Genomic DNA, 24014 nt, shown 5'->3' with positions numbered 1-24014 from the left:
CGGGACGAGGTCGGTACATTTAACAAACCAGGAAGCCGGCAGGAGGAGGAGTTAGGAGGCGTGACCTTGGCGCTGTGGACCCTATCCGGGGACGCTGGTGGATTGAAGCGGGAGGAGCTCGGCACAGCCTGGAGAACCGCAGAAGAGCTGAGAGAGGTGGTGGGAAGCGAGAAGACGCCAGATCAGCAGCCCACTGTGGACCACCCACCTGGCAGTGCACCGGAGGACGCCGCAACACCCCGTGAACCAGGAGAAAGCGTCGGCAGAGTCTGACACCGCGCTACGACGCACCACTCTCCAGGAGGGGGGTGGCTGGAACAGGTACGTCAGCGTGTCTTGGGCTTCATTAAAACACCGGGAGGGAATGAGTAGCAGAGCGGGAGGACACCACTGCTTTCTTCACTTGCTTTGGTTTCCACCCCTGTAGCAGGAACGGTGATTCCCCTCACATTCTATCTCACCCCCCCCCCCCCCCCCTCAGTTTGACTCTCAGTTGTCGTCCACTGACTCTTTGTTCTTTTCTTTTTGGATCTTCCTTGTCTTCTGGAGCGAACCTGGAACTCAGTGTGGAGCATTGAAGCTGGAACCGCCCTCCCTACTGTTCTGGAACCGGTGAAGCCAAGAAGGATATTCTTTAGCTGGACCTTGTGCTTGCGTTGTTGTGTTTCCTTTTACTTTGGTGGATGGATCATTGGCAATAAAGCCTCCCATTGTGACCTTATTGAGTGTGTATAATTCCTTAAGGGATACCCCCCACCCCGTTTGACCTGACAGCTCTATAATGTAGTATACAAGCCACTACAAGCAGCAAAACGCATAAACCTAAAACAGTTAGCATTGTTGCAATTCCATAGATTATAAAGGGGGATGTAATTGTATACAGACAGTGGATAAAGGACTATGAGGACTAACCACCCTCCCTTTGACTAGAAGAAGTTTTAATATATAAAAGAAGATCGCTGTGCTTTGTCAGCAGACCCGATACCTTAGTACCTAGATGGTATTTCTACATCATATGAACAGCATAGCTCTTCTCCCTGGAAAGGTCCCTCTCCAAGTGTCTGTTAGAACAACAGGCATCCCCATATTATCAAAGCACGAGTTCCCAGCAATAGCAGCTGTGTAAGCATGTTTTGTCTAGGTGCTAGGGACTGACCAGAACAGAGTAAAAAAGGGGCATTGTTTATCGACCTTGCACACTCTGTGCAGACTAAACTCCACGAACAAGCAGAGAACACAGAAAGCAGACGGTTCTCATGTGAAAGGCACACACAGAGTCTTGCAAAATAAAGTCATGTAGTAACGTGTGCAAAAGCAGCATCATGGCAGCAGAGCTCATGCTAACTTAGCAATGTCGACAATGAGCCTAATGGCCATATGACATCATCTTATTGAGACACTTCCTCAAATATTTTTTCTTAAAAACCAGTATAGTAGCGTATACGTTACCTGCCAAATCTACAGGCTTTAAACCCTGTGGGAATGTTCCAAACAAGTGTCTGTGACAAAGCACCTCAAGACCATGTGCTTGGATAAGATGATAAAAAAAAAAATAAGACACACAATTGATGGACGGAATGCAGAACAAATCAAAACATTCACCCCCAGTCAAGAGATCCGGGTTAAATCCATCATTCTTTTGCTCACCATGCCACCCCAGTTTAGATCTGGCCATATGCAAATCAGTCTTGACCCTGTGCCCCATGGGAACAGTCCAGCCCAAACTGCCCAGCCAGGTCCTCCCTGGACCGGAAACAAGCACCCTAGGACCGGTTTTGGGGTTTCACCCCTCTTCAGCCAGGATAGCTTGATTCCAGTGGCACAGTGAGCCCTGGACCCACGTCTGGGCATACCTGGCGCACTTAGGGCGAGAAAGCAAAAGACATACAATTGCTGGACGGAATGCAGAACAAATCAAAACATTCACCCCAGTCAAGATATCCGGGTTAAATCCATCATTCTTTTGCTCACCATGCCACCCCAGTTAATACCTGGCCATATGCAAATCAGTCTTGACCCTGTGCCTCATGGGAACAGTCCAGCCCGAACTACCAAGCCAGGTCCTCCCTGGACCGGAAACAAGCATCCTAGGACCGGTTTTGGGATTTCAACCCTCTTCAGCCAGGATAGCTTGATTCCAGTGGCACAGTGAGCCCAGGACCCACGTCTGGGCATACCTGGCGCACATACGGCGTGAAAGCAAAAGATGCACAATTGATGGACAGAATGCAGAACAAATCAAAACATTCACCCCCAGTCAAGAGATCCGGGTTAAATCCATCATTCTTTTGCTCACCATGTCCCAGGCAGGGCCTGGTCCTGCTCCCAAGGTCACTCCTGTGACAGGTCATCTTCATGATTGAGATCCTTGGGAAAAACCAAGAAGCGCAAGAGATCCAAGCACAACTTGGTCGGCTCCAGCCCCACTTGATTTCTAGAGAAGGCATGAGGTCGTCATTGTGCCTCCTTGTTGCTGTCCTGAATTCACCCTATTTCAGAGTAGATTCTGATCCTTGCTCTTAGGTAACTGGAATTTCTAGGGACATTGGCAACGCTGCAGCAAACCAAGGAATTTGCAACGCCATGGTGCATTTTGGCACATTATTGGCTCACTGTGATTAACATGTGGGCCCTAAGGAGCCGAGAGGGTTCCCAACCAGGATTCCGCAGACGGATAAACCCACTCTGTCAGTTAGGCCCTCTGTATCTGCTCAGGGCTCTGGCGTGCCTTTAGTACCAGTTCCCACCATGACACCACAGCCTACGCAGGAACACAACACCAGACTATGACGGCCAACCCATAGTGCTGACAAACCCCAAGACGGCACTGTCCCTACCTCGGTCGAGGCCTCAACCGCTTACCCTATCTTCTTATTCCAACACAGTTCCTCTACCTGCTGGAAAGCCTCATATCCTTCATGAGTCATTTGGCATTGACTCCGATAAATTGGGGCTATGATGCTGGGGATGAGAGTACAATGCTTTACCCAGAGTATAACTTGTATGAGGATATCCCAGATGGCAGTGGTCTGGATACTTCCTCCGGCACTGGACTAGTTCTCCCCCCTCGCCGGGCCTGCCAAGTAAGAAAGTGCCTCCTTTGCTATGGTTCTGCGTAGGGAAGCAGAAGGTTCTTGATCTTCAACTTCACTCTCAGGAAGTTAAAAGCCAATGTTTTGTGGGAGGTGCTGCTACCTGGACAGTCAAGTTCCGAGCCCATTAAATGAGGCTATCACTGATCCCTTACTAGGTACTTGAGCCAAACTCTGCTCAGGTCTACCTGTGCATCTCCATATCGCCATACACCCTCACCAGGCCATACACCTTTCCTCACCCAATACCTTACTCGTGAGAGCACTGTGGTGCAGTCTTCAGCCATTAGAGTTAACCCACACTCATTTAGCACTACTCCCCATGGCACGGAATTGAATAGGATAGCGGCCTATAGTAAGCATTTTTCTCCTCTATAAGTTTGGCCCTTTGCTCAGTGAAAGCCAGCTGCATGTTAGGCTGCTGCTCTTACACTCTCTGGGATTCCATGGCCCATATGACGTCCATAGTTCAGCCAGAAGCCTGGGACTTTGATTCGCAGACAATGCAAGATGGTTGTAATGCAGCCATGTGCACCATCCGCTGGAAACTGGATATCACTGATTCCTTTGGTTGAGCTATTAGCACCGGTGTGGCCAATCGCAGGCAAGCCTGGATGTGGTTGACCGCCTTTTCAGGGCACATTCAGGCCACTCTCATAGGCATGACAGTTTACGGCTTCTGAAGTTTAGAGAATAAGCAGACTGGGCCCTGGAGCGGTGCACAGATAGCTGGGCCACAGCTTGGCTGACGGTGAACCGCCTGTCACTCTTGCAGCAGGAAGTGCAGGGGCTTTTGATCAAAGGAGCCTTAAAGAGGGTACTGGTGACACCAGTCAGTTGTGGTTGTTGTTTCCACTACTTCCTTCAAGGTCTTCCTCTACCTCGACGACTGGTTCTTGAAGGGGGGTTTGCCCCAGGCAGACATCTACCTCCTTCAGACTACAGCGAATCTCCTGACAACTTAGGTGTGCCTGAGTCACACCTTACTCCTTCGATGAAGCTCTCCTTCATCTGAGCCATGCTGAGCAAGGTGTAGTTTAGTGCCAAGCCTCGAAGAGGAGTCGCCAGGACATTTGGGCTATGATCCCAATGTTTAACCTCTGTCCTGTATCACAGTGAGGATGACTCTGAGCCTGCAGGGACTGATAACGTCCTTCATCTTGCTGGTCAAGCACACCAAATGAGAAATGAAAGGTCTGAAGTCCCTGTAGGCTCAGAACCAGGGGGACCTTTCTGATGTTGTCTAGATTTTGGAGGAGAAAGCAAAAGATCGTGAGTGATGGCTGTGGAACCTTAATTGGGTTGGCAACAGACCTCTCTACTTTCCCTACCCAGATCCCACAGTGTTGACTGATGCATCGCTTCTGTGATGGGGAGGCCATCTCAGAGAGGCGGAGATTAGAGGCATCTGCTCTCCAGAGGACCAGTTCCATATCAACCTTCTGAAGCTGAAAGTCACGCTCTTGCTCTTGGAAGTCTTACTGCCCTCCATCAAAGGGAAGCCTGTGCTTGCAGACTAAACCACTGCCATGTGGTGAAGGAAGTAACCCCTTTAGGGCCACCCGGGTCGCTAATGACCACCTCTCAGGCTCCTGTGCTAAATGAAGAGTCGGTCAGACTGTAGAGAATAAAAACCAAAACTGTTTATTCAAATACACTCAGAGCGGAGCCCCATCTGCCCAGTAGCTAGGAATGCAGCAGGGGGAACTGAAATCGATATGCATAAACAAACATCATTGTGTACGTTTCATAACCAAGCGAAAACACGTTCCCAGTAGAATTTTCCAAGCAGGCGCAGCTAAACAAGGAAATACACAAAAAATGGTTTCAGCGCTCATATCTTACACAAAGTAACATAATCCAAGGTCGTTCCATCTGGAGCCTGCCACCAGACAAGACTAGAAAGCCTCTATCTTGTGAGAAAGGTATGCCCTAATATGAACAGTGCACTCATTACTGAAACAGAACAGAAATGAAGAAATGAAACTCTAAGGGGATGAAAATGGAAATAATAAAATACCTTGAATCGATTAATTCGCAAAATTGATTGCCTATCATCATAGACAGTGTGGGGGGCATCAGCATTTTGATTTTTTTTAAATAAATTTTCCTTGCTTGTGGTCTGGTGGAACTCATGGAGAATGTTGTCTCAGGGCTTCTTCATTTTGCCATTTTCTGTCTTTGTCAAGGAGCTCCTTGACTATTTCTGACCATGCAATTGCCTTGGGCAGTTGACCCCTGCAATGTGCAAGTGCTTCTAAATCTTTACTTACAGAGCTCGATATGAAGCACCGTGCAATGAAAACAGAAAGACTATTCTGCGTTTGTTAAAAATATTGTGTAGTGCTCCATTCCATTTCACTCCATCAGACATCCCAATCCCTTTAAAATAAAACAATATAAAATAGCTAAATTATGGAATTATGTAACACAGCATAGAGACAGCAGAGTGATTTAATGATAGTACACCTAGTTTTTTGCCTTCAATGGTCTCCTCATGGCAGCACATGCCAGACATAACTAAATTAGTCATTTCAACCTCCTTTTTTCTTCTCTTTTTAACCACGATGCATTAACGTAGATTCTATCAGCCTTTTGGGAAGTGTAGAGTTCTTCTCCTACCCTAAATAACCTACCTTTGTTTCTCAGTACCTGTGAAAGCTAAGTGCTGTCAGTTTGTGCTACAGTTCTCACTCAACTTAACTGCATATTTTCACATGTTCCAGCTATTCTATAATTAATGTAAAACACTTAGGGGCAGCAGTACCCTTTGACCGAAAAGCTTAGAAGAAAGTCTTTCTTTATTAAAGTAGTTCCCGAAGTAAAACCGTCCATCACTTTGACAATTTTTAAACAAAATGTTATAAAGCGAAATCATATTGGTGGGTTGAGTGTATATCAGTTATCCACACCATTTGTGACTTGAAAGTATAGTGAAAAAACTATAAAACTGAGGACACATTTAGTTCTCGAAAGTACCTAAAGGGTAAGTCAGTCTTGAGTTGCTCGAGAGCCTTGTTCATGGCAAATACCACTAACCCTGAGACTCCCATTCTTTTTTTTATAATTGTGCAAGCCTAGCTGATAGATTTCATGATTTAAATATGCAAATAAACTTCCCAAATCAGGTTCTAAAAAATGTCTTGTTCATTCTTTGCAATCTCCAGTGACAGTGTTATGCTATCAGAAACTGTGTATCTATTGTGTGTTATTTGTGTATATACTACTTCATGTTCACTTGATCCTGTCTGACAATTCATATCACCTAAACCTCATTTTTATCAAGTATTTATAAGTAGCGTTGGCGTAAAATGGAATAATATCTTTAAAGTGCATTTAAAAGTTGGAGAAAAACTTACATGGTCCATTTTTCTTACAGTTATGATCCCACAGTATTTGATTCTGCGGAACCTTTCACCACACAGTGATAGTGACTTTGAGAGGGATTTGAAAATTGCACCTGAGGATGACCTGACCCCCACACCCTCTGTGGTTGGAGGGAAGGGGCATCCATGTGACACTGTGACAGTCCATCAGGATACACGGTTGGAGTCTGGAGATGGGTGTTACTCGGCTGGAGCTTTCACCCAGGGACATTCAGAGAGCAGCTCTGGGAGCAGCATGGCTCCTATAGATACTATAGATTGCCTTAGCTTCAGAGACATGAACATGACCAGTTTGGGAAGGCAGCAGTGCCAGCAACAAGGGAGAATCAACCAGCATCTGGAGTCTCAACCACTGGAAGCACAGGGGCTCTCGGAGGAGCAGTGTTCACATGGACGAGGCAGCATAAAAGTTCTGAGCGAAGGTAACATAAAATTAGGCTTGGTGTTCTTGATACTGGATTTCAAATATTTTAAGCAACAATGATCCACAGTCCGTGGCCCCTATATTAATACCTTCTTGAATAAAATCCTGGAGGGTGTTAGCATCCCCCTTCATGGTTAGCTGCAGAAATAATCCCTATCTATAAGAAGAGAGACAGAACCTCCCCAATAACTACAGACTTGACTGATAACCTCCAAATGTTTTCTGCCATCAGATCCGATCTAGGCTACAAGACTGGCTGGATGAGAGAATGATTCTTTCTCCCTTCCAAGCAGGTTTTCGCCCAAAGGTGAGCACCATTGACCGTGCCTTTTGCTTGAATCTAATAGGATGGAAATATCTGGCCCTTTCTAAAGACCGTATTTACATCACTTTTATGGATCTAAGGGCCATGTTTCACCTGGTCACGAGATGTAGTTTGTGTCTCGCCCTATCCAGATTGGGCATTGATCCTTGCTTGCTGAACATCCTTAAGAGACTACATGAGGGGTCCTATGCACAGGTGAGATGGGGGTTAATGGGGAGCTCGCTGAACGCATACCCACCGCACAAGGAGTGCGTCAGGGGTGCGTCCTCGCCCCAACACTATTCTCCCTTTATATTAATGACCTGGTGGACCACTTGTTAATTTGCATCTGTGACTGCACCAGGATAGGGGGTTGGACAACACCCTTATTATTATTTGCTGATGATTTTCCTTCTCTCTTGAATGCCCATGGTGATGCAGAACCTGTTGAATAGTTTCTCAGAGTACTGCGAATCTAGGGGCATGGAAGTAAATGCTTCCAAAACCAAGATCCTGTCTCTAAACACGTACAAATCCCACAGTAGGGTTTTTTCTATATGTGCGGAGCTAAGCTCCAGCAGGTTAATCACTTTGACTATCTAGGGGTGCGGTTTCACACATCTACTAATTGGAAACCCAATTATTGAAGTCTGAGCTTTCATTGACTCATGGATCGCCCTGTATTACCAAGTGTTACAAACCCACTGCACCAAAACCAGTGTCCATAGTCGTAGACATTTACAGGGCCAAGGCACAGTCAGTAGCCCTGCATGGAGCTGAACCGTGGGGGATGGAGGACATGCTTACTCGTATGACGGGACACTCTTCCTCCTTTTAAATCTTTGGCCAACTGGATGCTCTGCTATTATGAACTGGAAGACATAATTTGCCTCTATGTATCGGTTTGCTCATTGATTTTAAATATAACTTACATCTGCATGTTTTACTCTGATGTTTTTACATTATTATAAGTTTGCTAAATGAATTCCGATGATTCAATTGATGCTATACTTATTTGCATTTTAATTATGAATGCTGATTTTAATGTGTTTTATTGCAATATTTTAATTGTCTATTTTATGGGCTTATTCCCAGTGATGACTCCTTTGCTTCTGGATCAAAGATAGTAATGAGGGATACGTTCTCCTTCCAAACTGGTTTTTGCTCTTAAATGTTGCAGATTCATTTTGCTTGGTAGTTGATTTTGGGAGATAGAACAATCTATTTAAGGCGCCCTTATACTGGTATCGTATAATCACACAATCAAAGCTGTTTCTTTGATCAACTTCAGGCTGAGATGACTGTGGCACACTGACGATGGGGCTGGGAGGTTTTCACATGCTAACTCATCTGATCAGATAGTGAGCTAGAATAATAACAGTCACATTTTGATTTCTTTTGTGTCTAGAGTTTGCTGCTTGAAATTTATTCAAAAAGGCTTACTTTGGCTGGCAGCCATTGTGAAGGGCTTACTCTGCAGAGGGTGGAGTCATCATGTTAACTCCTAGGGTTATCGATTCCATCCATTATAGCCTTAGAGCCCACCGTAGTAGGCTCTACCAGCCATTAAAGGCCGGCTTCAGCGTTGGGGTTTTAACATGGGAGCGGCCCTTTAATGGCCGGTAGAGCCCGCTACGGAGGGCCCTAAGGCTCTTAAAGCATTCTGCCCCTAGAGTGCATGTTCTAATTCGTGAAAGACCTCACAGAGCCCATGGGGGTTGAAATCCCCTCGGGCTCCGACCGGCCTTTGTTCACAGCTGTTGCTGTGAACAAACATTGGAATGTTGATGCTCTGAGCTTCTACCTGTCATTAGAAGCCCAGAGCATGCCATTGTTTTCTATGGAGCGCTCAACATTCTAATGTTCTAAAATGGATTAGAGTTGTAATTAATGATTGATCCCCTCTCATCCAGAGAACTGTTTGGAGCAACTGCACACTGTACAGCGATATAAGCATGTTTGAAAATAGTTCTTGTTTTTGTGATTTTGGGCCTTATGTAGGTAAATTACATTTACCGATTCTAAAATACCGAATTTTACCGATTCGGTATTTTAGAATCGGTAAAGGCAATGTAGGTAAAAAAATACCGATTCGGTAAGTGTCGGTATTATAGAATCGGTATTTACCGATTCGGTAATGGTAACCTGTATCTCATTGATTCCTATGGCCCAGGAGGCCCATAGGAATCAATGGGAAGCCAGTTACCATTACCGAATCGGTAAATACCGATTCGGTAATGGGGGGAGCTCAATCAAGGGTGGCAGGGTGTCACATTGACACCCTGTTGCACCCCTGATTCCTGCATGTGTGCACATGTGGCACACATACATGCCCTAAGGGCATGTGTGTCTGCCACATTGCACACATATACGGGCCAAATGATGCATTTACTGAGACATTCGTCATTTACCACCAACTTTCAGTTGGTGGTAAATAACGAATCCCCACACCCACCACACACTCCCCCTACATCTCATTTCTGTATTCGGAATTTACCGAATCGGTAAAATTACCGATTCGGTAATTTTACCGATTCGGTAAATTACTGAATACAGAAATGATCCCCCTACATAACAAAAGCCTAAATACCGGTCGGTAACGGTATATTTACCGAAAATCGGCCGTTACCGACCGGTATTAGGCTACCTACATGAGGCCCTTAGACTCTACTTTACTGGAAATAAAGAAAGTTCTCCAAATGTTTTACTGACCCTATAGTTTACCTTCTAGCTAAGATTGAAAGCTTGTTCTTGCTGTTACAGCATGGTATATTAAATATATTTCTTGAACACAGTATTTTCTCCAGGATTCATGGCTGTCACCAAATAAACACGCTGCGGGACAGTTGACTGGATGCTTATGCTGTAGACACCCAGGTCTTCTGATGGACGAGTGCAGATGATTCATCAGTTTGCCTGCGTACGCATTTGTCTTTGTAAAAGTACAGTAGTTTCAGGTCAGGGAGCAGATCTGGACAGTGTGATTCTGGACACTTTGCTGATATAATTTGTCTTCTCTATTAAGGATAGATCCGTTCTTAGTTGTGGGCCTTTTGATGGTACTGGTGAAGCGACTGTAGGCACTGACACAAACAAGCCTGTCCATGGGGCAGTTAGGATGTGTTTCCAGGAGGGCCCCTCTATTCTAATTCCTGGCCCTTTGGGCCACTGTGTATATGAGTTCGTCAGGGGACGATCTCTGGGACAAATGGGTGCTCAGCGTCTCTCCATGTACCTTAAGCTTTGCTACATCAGTGCAGTTCCTGCTGATCATTAAGATTTGTCCCACTTGAAAATTGTTCCTAAAGGCCCTTGGATGGAAGCTGTCCTAGCACAAGAGGGAGTTGCCTGTCCTCTGTTTTCTGTACAGTTCTGAGCAAATTCCTCACTCCTTCAGGTACAGATGACGCTCGAGGAAGGGAAGAGATGTTTTACTGGGTTTAAACACGCTCGGAGCAGCTTAAGTTACACACACACATAGACACACATAACAGGTACAGCACAGGCAGCAGCAGTGCCCTCTTCCTTACACCGACAGGTAGCAGCGGGGCCCTTATTGTGGTAAATATTTCATTACCGGTACTATTTTTTATGCGGTAAAGTCTAGTAAGAATAACTCAGTAAATATAAGAGGCAGAATCCGTGGTATTAGAGGTTTTAAAAGGCTTTATTCCTATACAAAGGAATACAATTCGAATTGCAGGCTTTCTATTCCATCACCACGAAAGTTCAGGAAGGAAGGGCATACATTATTGACAGATAATTGGTTTTATAGGAAATGCATTACAGTGAAACAGATGCAAGAGGCGTAACAGCTGATAGTACAGATAAAAGGTGCATACGTAACTAATAGAGGCGGATATATGGGCGTAATTTAATAAACGTCATCATACATGATGTCACAAGTGGGTGGATCCATAAGAGAATCCTGCAATGTCAGCAGAAATATTTGGCAGAGATGCGCGCGCAGCCGCATGACGTGTGATTGACGTGCAACTAGAGGGTGAAGGGGACTTGACATTTAGCTCTACATGTGGAGACAGAAGTCTGGGGGTCATGTCAACCTAATCCCAAATCATATCTAATATCCTATGTTTAAAGAACTGTGTTATCCAAAAAGAAAGGTTTCTAGGGTAGAATCTATTCTATACTGACTGTTAGTGCGTGTACAAGCGTCTAAGTGTCTACATGAGATGCAAGGGGGTAGGAATATTCCATGGTAACGGGGGCTATGAATTACTTGCATGAGGACAGCGAGGCCTGGCCCTTTGCACGGTAGCTGGAGGAATGTTTACCTAAACTACTAGACAGGAATGCATCGGATGAGGAGCGGAGTAGATAATCTTGAAGGTGAAATACAGTTTTTGGCTGGCAACAGGCTGGATCAGGCACCGTTAGCCGCGCAGGGAGTAGGACAAAGTTCATGGATACAGATGCAGGCTCAGACTGGAGCTTTCAGAGGCAGAAGGCAGAAAAGGCTTGATGACAGAATTCTGGGCCTACTCGCCTGAATCTGTAAAATGTGGAAAGTGAACCACATAAAGTCGGTGGCCTTTCATACTTAGGAATGGAATATCTGACCCATTCATGGCGGATCTGAAAGAGGACATGTTGACGGTGGACGCACATATATTTGCGTCTTCAAAACTGGAACTGGAGGGAACATACATGTACTTATAGCATGCACATGGAGCCGTTGGGGTCTACGATAGGGGACATAACTGATCACAAGATTCATATTTCCTCATTCCCTCCTTGTCCCCTACGGACCCTCAGGAGATATCGATCTTCATCAATCCATCGATCTGTTCATATAGCATCATTTGTTCTTCTTTCTTCTTCCGGGATTTTGAACGAAAACTTGGATGTGGGATACACGATGTGGCACACAGACCACAAATCGCTGGCCCACATTGTAGACATAAACAGCAACTGAATAGTATGAGAAAGCCAATACCTAGGAAGGATAGTATTCTCCATCCCCAGGCTGACAACACGCCCCAGAACCAACCGGACCAAGTCCAGGTGCCTGGACTCTGGTGTATCTGGCTTACAATCTTATGAAGGCGAGTTATGGCTTTATATACTGACGGCGAATTTTCTGGTATGAAAATGCAGCAACTTGATCCGATGACCCTACAAGCTCCGCCCCTATCGGCCAGGATGACGTCAAGGACAAGACGATTTTGAAGCACAACAATCCGCATAGCAGACTGCTCTTCTGTTAAATTGCCTAAGGCGGAAATAGTTTCGTTCACTACTGCTTCAAGGGTTCTGGTTAATCTACGTATCAGCTTACTATTAGTGACTGTACCTATATAGGGAAAGAAACCTTTATTGAAATCTGTGTATTTTTCCCATGCTGTTTCAGTGTAATCGACAATTGGGAGATCTCTCTGCTGTCTATTGTGTACTAAATGGGTATTTCTGTGATAATCAGGAGGAGCTAGGAAAACAGGTGGTAAAAGGAATGCTATGTAACAGGTACCATCCCAATCTAGAGGTAGACGTATATATGCGGTCTGGCCACATATAAAGTAGGAATGGCGAGAAGCTTTAAATGTAGACTTGCCTTGATCACTGAATTTTATTACAGTGGTGCATTTACTATGGCCCATGTGTATGGAACCATTCTTTCTTACACATAATTCCCCCTTTACTGGGAATACTGACATGGCGGGCAAGATTGGTGTAGCTTCAGATTCAACGTTCAGGATCATGAGGTTAAGTGTAAAATTACCTAATCCATATACTTCATTTTCTAGATCAGTTCCTGTTCTTTTGGGAAGTCCCTCCTTGTTAGGGTAGCAGACTTTAAGCAAAACTAGGTTCAGGTTTCCCCATACCCAGTTGTCTTGATAAACTGCTGAATTTGAATCTAGGGAATTAATCAAACTAAACCATGCTCCACAGGAGCCATTGTGTGTGAACGGATAGGGAAAGAGGGGCAAAACTCCCTTATAGTTCTGATAGGGAGGGAGTCGGCCACATATCCAACAATTTGTGGCATTGCTGGTCTGATGGGAATGATGTAACATACTAATGAATGTGTTGTTGCGCAGCGCAAATCTATAAGACAACTCATGCGGAGGTAATTCGCTAAAAGAATGTTCTGCAGTTACATTGTAAACACGCTTAAGAATAGGGTAATACATGTGCAATAGTATGCTGACAATGATGATCAGAAGACTTAGAAAAAACAAAATTAATAATGTTACTGTGCAGTGACTACGAAGTGATTTACAATACGCATGCTTCTTAAGCTGCATCTGATGATTTCTTTCTCTATTCCGGTCTAGAGGATACATGTCAGAGACAAATTCAACCGATTCACCTTGGAGAGGACTTAAACAATCAAATTGTCTGACTTACTAGACCTTAATTTTAGTTTGTAAAGTTCAGAGTTTGTTAATTCAGCCAAGGGGAGCTTTGAGTCTGTCTGTGAGGGGATGCAGGACTGAGCGTTCACACTAGATGGTAGTCCATAAAATTTCTTGATATGACTCGAGTGCAACCACCCTTTACGTCCTTCAATCTTCACGGCTGTCCTTGTAGTTAGTAGAACCAATTTTGGCGATGTCCATCTAGGCTCCAGTTGGGTCTTTCGGTCAAAATTCCTGACCAAAACCAGGTCGCCAGGAACCACGTCATGGGGCTTCACCTCAGTATTGTCGGGAAAAGCTGCGGCTACCTGTGAACGACAAGATTGTAGTGCAGACATCAAGGAAGCCAGGTAATCTGTCAGCATATTACAGTCAACATCAGTGATTTTGCGAGGTATAGGCGTCCCCCACATATTTGGTGGTCTACCGAAGATCACCTCGTACGGGGATAGCCCTGTTCGAGAATGTGCTACCATTCTCATGTAAAAGAGCGCAACTGGTAAGGCTACTATCCAATCGACACCTTTTTCTCTACATATTTTGGACAATCTAATTTTCAGAGTTTGATTATGGCGTTCCACGAGACCTGCTGCCTCGGGATGTCGGACACAGTGGAATTTCCATTGGTAGCCTAACAAAAGGGAAACGTGTTTCATTAGTTCGGATGAGAACGGCTGGCCGTTATCTGAGTAGACAACACGTGGTAAACCGTACCGTGGGAAGAATTCTCGAACTAACTGTTTGGCAGTAGTCGGGGCAGTGTAATCTGAAACCGGGTAGGCTTCTGTCCAACGGGAAAGAGCACAGACAACTACGAGAACATATTTGAATCCTCGACATCGTTCCATCTGGATATAATCCATCTGGAGGACTTCAAAGGCATGATCGGGAGTTTGAAATCCACCCTGTTCTACGGGGATGCTTTTACCTGGATTAAACTGACAACATATCATACAGGTACGAACTTTTTGTTTAACTGCGGCTCGTAAATGTTTGTTAAACCAGATGTGTTGAATGCTGTCTAGCATAGCTTTTTCTCCTAGGTGCGCTGGACTATGTATTGTGTTAATGATGACTTGAACCATGGAGTCGGGAAGAAACCATACAGATTTTTCCTTCGTCATCCATCCTTGATCCGTTTGGATCCCTCCTAATTCAGTCCATTTCTTTATTTCTTCTGGTGTAGCATGTGTCTGTATGTCAATTACATCAAGGGCGGGATCCTTAACTGTCATGCAATATGTTGGTGTCGGAACTATTGTCTTTGTCATGTCAGTTGTGTGAGTCTGATTCTGAGCAGTCTGTTTAGCTGTTCTGTCAGCTAGGTCATTACCCTGAGAAATGATATCGGTAACTTTTGTATGGGCTTTGCATTTCATAATCGATATTGTAGTAGGTAGATGAATCGCGTCTAATAGGGCTTGAATGAGGGGTCCGTGTTGGATGTGGGCACCGTGAGAAGTTAAATAACCTCTCTCTCGCCACAGTACGCCGAAGTCATGGACGACTCCGAATGCATAACGTGAATCTGTGTATATGTTGACTTTCTTATTTTTGGCTTGAATACAGGCTTGTGTCAGAGCGATGAGCTCTGCTGCTTGAGCTGACAACGTGTTAATACAATTTGTTTCAATGACTTCAGTGTCTGTTGTGACTGCGTAAGCGGCCACTAACTCTCCTGTACTTGTTCTCATACATGACCCATCTACATACAATGTTAAGTCTGGATCTGACAAAGGAATATCTGTCAAGTCTTGTCTGGGTTTCGTCGTGATAGTAATGACTTCGACACAATCATGTGCCAATGGATCTGTTCCGCTTACTGGCAACAGTGTGGCAGGATTTAACGTATTACAACGTCTGATTTCTATGTGTGGCTGAAACAATGTTAATTCGTAACCCGTGAGTCTCGCTATAGTCAAGTGTTGTGTTTGTGTGCGGTTCAAGAGAACCTCTACTGCATGTGGTACTTGTACTGTCAATTGGTGTCCTAACACTATGGCATCGCTTTGTCTGATTGCTAAAGCTGTTGCTGCCACCGATTTCAGGCACGCAGGAAGAGCCTGAGCTACTGGATCTAATGTACTAGAGAAATAAGCACATGGTTTGTGTGATCCTGCTTGTTCCTGAGTGAGTACTGACAAAGCAGTACCTTCGCGTTCTGTAACAAAGAGTGTAAACTGTTTACTGTAACATGGTGTTGCTAAGACAGTTGCTTGGCATAAAGCTTTCTTTAAGCTTTCAAAGGCGTGTGTATGTTCTGGAGTCCAAGGGAGGACAGTCGATGTGGCTGCCTCCTGTGTTGTCAACTGGATGAGTGGTTTTGCTAGAAATGCATATTGAGGGATCCACTGCCTACAGTATGAAGTGAGGCCTATAAAAGCCCGCACCTCCTTTTGTGTCTTGGGTGGTGGCATGTTAGCAATTAACTGGATGCGGTCGGATGTAAGCTGCCTTCCCGCCTTGGACAGCGAGTGCCCAAGGTAAACAACTCGCTGGACACAGAATTGCAGCTTAGAAGGGGACACTTTGTGCCCCTTGTCGGCCAAAAATTTTAAAACCGTCAGTGACGCTGTTTCACATTCATGTTCGCTTCGGGCGGTGATCAGCAGATCATCGACATATTGAAGTAAGGCAGTGTCAACTGGCATGTGGATACTGTCAAGTTCTCGTTTCAGTGCTTGGCTATAGATGCTGGGGCTTTCTGTAAATCCTTGAGGTGCGCGTGTGAATTTAAAACTTCGTCCATTTAAACTGAATCCGAACAGATGTTGACTTTCCGGATCTATTGGGACACTAAAGAAAGCATTCTTGAGATCAATTACAGTGAAGAACGTTGCTTCTGAGTCAATAGCTGTGAGTAATGAAGAGATATCTGGGATCACAGGGTATTGTGGTACAATACATTTATTTAATTCGCGCAGATCAATAACTAATCGATATACTGGTGGTGCTTTTGGATCCGTCCTTTTAAGAATCGGAATTATCGGGGAATTACATACATTGGAGTCGGTTTCGACAACCACTCCTTGTGCAATGAGCTCGTCAATGATTTGCAGTAAAGCCACAACAGCATCTGGTGGTAACTTGTATTGTCGCATTCGTGGTAGTACTACTCCTGTTTTCAGTGTAACTCGATATGGTGTAATGTTCATGCAACCAACATCAGTGGGGCCTTGTGCCCATAAATGTGTGGGTAAATTCTGCAGTCGGTGATCCATGTCTCTGGACACGTAGTGACCTTTAAAGTCACGTAAAAATAGTCGTACTCCTTCCGGAGAACAACATATTATAGCTCCTAGAGCTTTCAATGTTTTTATACCTAACAAGTTTTCTGGACATGATTTAGTAAGTAATAAATCTGTAGTACGTGTCAATGGACCGACCGTAAGTGGAAGAGGTTGTGTTACGTCATTTATTATAGGTTTTCCTGAGAATCCAAGGGAAATATTCTGTGAGCCTGAGAGGGGTGCCCCTGGAACTTCACTGCGTCTTATAGTTGTTCTGCTTGCCCCTGTGTCAAGTAAAAACTTTCTGTCTTCCCCTAATAGTTCACTATGTACATAAGGTCCCTCTTGGTCTACAGGAACCTCTATAAGGGGTAAGCCAACTTCCCTCTCTAGGCTATTTCATGTGTATCACTGATAATCGGGATAATCTGCTTGTGCGTACTGATACATCTGTTGTGTTGTTGCTTGTGTTGCAGCAATAGGCTGCGTTTGTGGTGGTGCTACGATCTGTTGTGGAGCTGCCTGTTGCGGAGCTAGTTGTTGCGGAGCTAATCTAGGTTGTGTATGCTGAGGTATTTGTTGTTGATTCTGATCCTGTCTAGGTGGACGTGGTCTTTCCTGGGTTCTACCTGTGGCAATATTATGTTTCAGGACTGGACAATCATGTATATAATGACCTTGTTGTTTACAATAGTTGCATGTCCCTTTCGTTGGACCTGCGGAATCACCCTTTTGATGACCATCGGCTGGAACTGACTGGGCAACAAGCATTTTCATTTTTGTATCTTTCATACGTCTTTGTTCATGTTCTTGTTCTTCTCTAATTCTATTGTGGTGATATTGTAACATCTGTAACATCTGTGATGGGGTATTACCTTGCCAGGTACTTTCGAATTTCAATACTCTATTCTTGATTTGCAGCAGAGAATTTTCAACTAATTTTGTTACAAACAGATGTGGATATGACTCGCTACTGGCTTTTAGGCCACTATTTATACCAAAACATTTTTCAAATCGGGAATAGAAATCACTAGTGTCTTCATCTGGCTTTTGTTTACAGGCTGAGATTGCACCCCAGTCTTCCTTTTTCGTAGTTAATAAACGTGGCAGTACCTGTACTAGTAGCCCTGCTAGTGCTGTAGTCTTTTCCCCAAGCCCTGCTCCTGCAGCTCGGGCCCTTTCTTCGTTTTCTAATGCTGTCCAATCTATCTTTTGGTCTCCCACCTCCCATTCCTTTTCTTTGAGTTTCTCATAAACACCGGCGGGTAATAGGACTTTTAATATTTTCATAATGTCGGGGTAGGTATACTCTCCCATGAGTAACATGTCTTTTATTTCACGGTGGAAACCTGCTGGATCCTTGTCATGGCTGGGTACTACTTTCTTCATTTCTAATAATTCCAGTTTAGTTATAGGCGTGTACACAAACACGCGTGTAAAATTATTACCGTCACCTCTGATTGGGTGTACTTCGCGTAACGGGTTCTGTCTATCTATGTGATACATTCTTCTTCCCATAATGGGAACTGGAACGTGTTCGGGGCATACGAAAGTTAAATATTGGTTTCGAGATTCTAGAATTTCTTTAATCAAATCAGTACCTGACCCTCTCCATATATTTGTGAGTAGTTCTGTCAATATGTCATGTAAGGGTCCTGGATCGGAGTGTTGGTTTTTATATAATATAAGGAGGTGTTGAATCATGTATATACTAGCTAAACGCTGTTCGTATGGGTCAAGATTCAGAAACGTGTGTGCAAGTACATCATCATTGTATTCGCTGGGACTGTCAGCCCATTGTACTGCTGACCTGGCTAATTCTTGTTCGTCCATGGAATCGAGCATATGGTACCCCCTTCGATCTCGGAGTAATTTATCAGCGGCTTGGAATAGGTGTTCAGGGGATCTTGTATTTAACATAGGGTTTGGAAAATGTCTATTATATTCTGGACGTATTGGACGTATCGGGTCGTTAAAACCTCTGGTATTATTATGGGGTCTTCCTCTACCTACATAAGCTATCGTTTCTAATTGCTCTGATTCTTGCTCCTCCTCTTCTTCTGATTCTACTCTGTCTGTTTCTCGTCTTTCTTTATGTATTCGTTCTACTTCCTTGCGGATCTTTCGACACATGGCGGTTATACACGCCTGTCTATCATGTTTCTCTTCTGATATGTTCTGACCCCATTTGGCAAGTCTTTGCATGGTATCGTGATCTGCCCCAGGCCTGTCTTGATTCCTAATTACGCAATTTATGAAAAAACGTAGTAGTTGTCTTTGGACATCCACTTTCTGGTATTCCATAGCTTCGTTAATACTTTCTGGACCTCGCCCTGTTTGGACAAAGCGATATATTTCGTCTAGGTGTTCACCCATTCCTGGTATTGTCATTAAATATAATGTAGCTCGTCGTATACGTAGTGATGATATGAGCAATTTGTCCTGTCTACCTGGTACCGGGTCGTATCTACAATCCACAAGCTGTTCTTTAAACATGTCGGATGTCGCTAGTTGGGGTGTACGTTGGAGTGCTAGATCTCTAAGGGTCTGTTTATTTCGCGGCGGGGTGGCAAACATGTCTGTCGTACCTCCTGTAGCACCGTCTGAGGTGCTAGGCACGAAAGGATTCGTTGGGCGTAGGATAGAGATTGTAGATGCGGGAAAAACTGTAGAAACGGACGGGCCTGTGGGAACTTGTATAGGAGTTTGTAGTTGCGGGGATACAGACGGATGCTCTTGGTGTTGAACACCATCGGCAAGCGGTGTGGGTGGTATGGCATTAGCATACTCGGGAGCTACGTCATCTAAATAGGAGGAAAGGAAAACGTCCTTTGCTGTTTTGGGATGTGTTTTGGGATGTGCTTTTATCGGGAGCAATGGAGGAGTTAAGTCTTTTGGTATTTCAGGGGTAGCCTTAGGTAACCCTTCGGCCAGAAGAGGATACATACCATTCATAAGAGTGTTTCTTTGTCTATCTACTTGCTCTGATTTTACTCGGGTACCTTCCTCAAGTAATAGATTTTCTCGAGTTTTGTTTGAATTCTCTCTACCTTTCTCTTCCTGTCTGAGCGCTTTTTCTGTACGTCTATATGATTCTTTACGCCATAATTCAATGGCATCTTTCTGTGACTGTCTGGCTTTCTTTTTCCATAATTCTTCTTCCACTCTCATGATGCAATCTGCATCCCAGGTCCCCGCTGCGGGCCATCTCTGACTCTCTGGTAACTCTTTGGTGTAGTCCACCCATAAATCAAGAAATAATACGGCATCTAGGCCATGCTTATGATACATAAAGTACCCTGGAGTGTCCCTAGGTGGAATGGGAACAGCTTCTTCGAGTACACCTTTTCTAGTTTTGATCTGTCTTAGTTTCGAAAAGAGCGGCATTTTTAGACCTTATTACTAGAACACACTTGATACAAAGAACACAATAATGAACAGTCATTCACACCACAATATATAGAACGTATTTTAAAACATTTAACACTTAACAGTTTTACGAACGATGATAACTAATAGAAAACTAGTTACTGACATAATACTGACACTAGATAATACTTATTTATACTTATTCATATGCAAAACATACTATATATACTGCTAAACAGTACAGATACACTGCTGAAACAGTGCAGACCGGATTTGTGTACCCAAACCCGTCTTGACCGGCACAGACTATGTGCACGTTAGATGCCTCCCCGGTAATGGTACTCACCGGGTAGCTCGGAACGGAAGGCCTCGGAACGGAACTGAAACTGGACCGGACTGGACTCGACTCGACTGGACTCGGAACTTCGGAACCTGGTGGGCCTCTGTATACCTCGGATCTTGCTCTCTCAGCTAGGCTCTGGTCGGGATACTTCGCACTTCTCACCGCCTCGTCTGGGTGTTGATCGCAGCCTCAGTCGTCCCCGCTTGGCCGGAGGGAGATACAGGAAATCCTGCAGGTACGCGTTTTTGTCCTTTCAGCTGTGGCAGGAGACCGGGCCTGCAACGCACCGCCGGCGCGTGAGATGAGAAAGTGTCCCTATTCGGGCGCCAATTTATGTGGTAAATATTTCATTACCGGTACTATTTTTTATGCGGTAAAGTCTAGTAAGAATAACTCAGTAAATATAAGAGGCAGAATCCGTGGTATTAGAGGTTTTAAAAGGCTTTATTCCTATACAAAGGAATACAATTCGAATTGCAGGCTTTCTATTCCATCACCACGAAAGTTCAGGAAGGAAGGGCATACATTATTGACAGATAATTGGTTTTATAGGAAATGCATTACAGTGAAACAGATGCAAGAGGCGTAACAGCTGATAGTACAGATAAAAGGTGCATACGTAACTAATAGAGGCGGATATATGGGCGTAATTTAATAAACGTCATCATACATGATGTCACAAGTGGGTGGATCCATAAGAGAATCCTGCAATGTCAGCAGAAATATTTGGCAGAGATGCGCGCGCAGCCGCATGACGTGTGATTGACGTGCAACTAGAGGGTGAAGGGGACTTGACATTTAGCTCTACATGTGGAGACAGAAGTCTGGGGGTCATGTCAACCTAATCCCAAATCATATCTAATATCCTATGTTTAAAGAACTGTGTTATCCAAAAGGAAAGGTTTCTAGGGTAGAATCTATTCTATACTGACTGTTAGTACGTGTACAAGCGTCTAAGTGTCTACATGAGATGCGAGGGGGTAGGAATATTCCATGGTAACGGGGGCTATGAATTACTTGCATGAGGACAGCGAGGCCTGGCCCTTTGCACGGTAGCTGGAGGAATGTTTACCTAAACTACTAGACAGGAATGCATCGGATGAGGAGCGGAGTAGATAATCTTGAAGGTGAAATACAGTTTTTGGCAGGCAACAGGCTGGATCAGGCACCGTTAGCCGCGCAGGGAGTAGGACAAAGTTCATGGATACAGATGCAGGCTCAGACTGGAGCTTTCAGAGGCAGAAGGTAGAAAAGGCTTGATGACAGAATTCTGGGCCTACTCGCCTGAATCTGTAAAATGTGGAAAGTGAACCACATAAAGTCGGTGGCCTTTCATACTTAGGAATGGAATATCTGACCCATTCATGGCGGATCTGAAAGAGGACATGTTGACGGTGGACGCACATATATTTGCGTCTTCAAAACTGGAACTGGAGGGAACATACATGTACTTATAGCATGCACATGGAGCCGTTGGGGTCTACGATAGGGGACATAACTGATCACAAGATTCATATTTCCTCATTATCCTTTAATGCACCAGATGGTTGCAGCAAATAAAATTAGCCAAACTTTCCTCACAAATACAGATTGTAGAGCACAGATGCAGCGGTAAACACTTCCCTCTATACAGTGAATGGGATCATTGCTTGCACTGGCAGCCCATGTCTCCCTTTACACATAGGATGGGTAAAAGTCAGGCGGCAGCAGTGCAGGAAGACACAGCACAGCCATTGCTCCATTCATGCATCCATTCATCCATCCACCCAAGCACAGCACAATAGGAGTGAAGTACATGACCACCGCTCATGAAAAATAAAATATTCAAATGTAAATGCCTTACTGACTTTCTGAGACACACATGACCCACCAGCTGATGCCCACAGCAAGACCTGCACAGTCAGGAGTAAGGAATATGAAAGGCAGATTCCTTGGTGTGATGTTGAAGAGGGCAGACAAGCATTGCAAGTGATTCAGACAAATGCCCTAGTGTCTCATTAGTTGTTGATGGAAGTGGCGTCCCTTTCATTATTTGGCCGCATGAAATACCATCCGAAATATCTTCCTATTGGTGAAGCTTTTAAGTTATAATTTAACCATCTTCTGTATTTGTGCTTCAGGCCCTCAGACAGAAGTTTCAGGGGTAGGTAAAATGGCTCCCTGAATCTGCAGCAACACGAAAAAGTCTGGTGGTTCCCAAAAAGGAAAAATTCAAACAGGGTTTGAGGCAAAAGTGGGACAAAATAAATAATGATGAGGAGGGACCACCCAAAGGGCTGACAGGTCTAACACGCGTCCCCCCCAGCTGAAAGTGGGGAGAGCTACCCAACCCCTTGGGAGTTCTCATCACTAAGGCGGAAATACCTTGAGAGACCGTCTGCATTGGCGTGGTCCACTCCAGGCCGATGTTCCACCTGAAAGTCCATCCCCTGTAGGGAAATAGACCACCTCAACAACTTGGGATTCTCCCCCTTCATTTGCATCAGCCAACGAAGGGGTCTGTGGTCGGTCTGAACTAGGAAGTGCGAGCCAAACAGGTATGGCCGCAACTTCTTCAGAGCCCATACCACTGCAAAGGCTTCACGCTCTATTGCACTCCACTTCTGTTCCCTGGGAAGTAGTCTCCTGGATAGGAAGACCACGGGTTGATCCAGACCCTCTTCGTTGAGTTGCGATAACACTGCCCCAATGCCATGTTCTGATGCATCTGTCTGGACAATGAACTTCTTGGAAAAGTCTGGGGCCCTTAAGACCGGGGCCTCGCACATGGCTTTCTTCAATCTCTCAAAGGCTTGCTGACAAGCCTCCGTCCAGACTACCCGTCGAGGTTGTTTCTTGGACGTGAGCTCCGTGAGGGGGGTTACGATGGTACCGTACCCCTTCACGAAGCGGCGGTAGTATCCCGTGAGGCCCAAAAATGCTCGGACCTCAGTCTGTGTCTTGGGGGGTTCCCAGGCCATGATGGCCTCGATCTTCGCCTGGAGGGGTTGCACCGCTCCCCTACCCACCAAGTGTCCAAGGTACACTACCGACCCCTGCCCGATCTGGCACTTGCTGGCCTTGATCGTCAATCCAGCTTGTCTCAGGGCCTGGAGAACAGCTTGCAGGTGACGCAAGTGATCCTCCCAGCTGTTACTGAAGACGGCTATGTCATCCAGATAAGCAGCAGAGAAACTCTCCATTCCGGTGAGGATCTGGTTTACCAGGCGCTGAAACGTGGCAGGTGCGTTCTTGAGCCCAAAGGGCATCACACAGAACTGGTAGTGGCCATTGGGCGTGGAGAAGGCTGACCTTTCCCTTGCTCCATCAGTCAACGAGATCTGCCAGTACTCCGAAGTAAGGTCAAAGGTACTTAGATATTGGGCAGCTCCCAGCCGGTCAATCAATTCATCCGCCCTAGGGATCGGATGAGCATCAGTTTTTGTCACTGAATTCAGTCCCCGGTAGTCCACACAGAACCTCAGTTCTGGTTGGGCACCCGGT

The 24014-nt window shown here is 45.0% G+C and overlaps 1 protein-coding gene across 1 annotated transcript in view; it reads left to right on the top strand.

Moving 5' to 3' along the window:
- LOC146772766 (rho guanine nucleotide exchange factor 11-like) overlaps positions 1 to 24014 on the top strand; it is a 288100-nt gene that overhangs the window by 231743 nt on the left and 32343 nt on the right. Inside the window, 1 exon segment of the mRNA XM_085637030.1 lies at positions 6472 to 6900. Coding sequence (XP_085493156.1) covers positions 6472 to 6900 — 429 coding nt within the window.

This window comes from Triturus cristatus, chromosome 12, assembly GCF_964204655.1.
Source record: "Triturus cristatus chromosome 12, aTriCri1.1, whole genome shotgun sequence".
Lineage (NCBI taxonomy): Eukaryota > Metazoa > Chordata > Amphibia > Caudata > Salamandridae > Triturus > Triturus cristatus.
The sequence above is the reverse complement of the archived record's forward strand: the minus strand, read 5'-3'. Positions and strand labels throughout refer to the sequence as shown.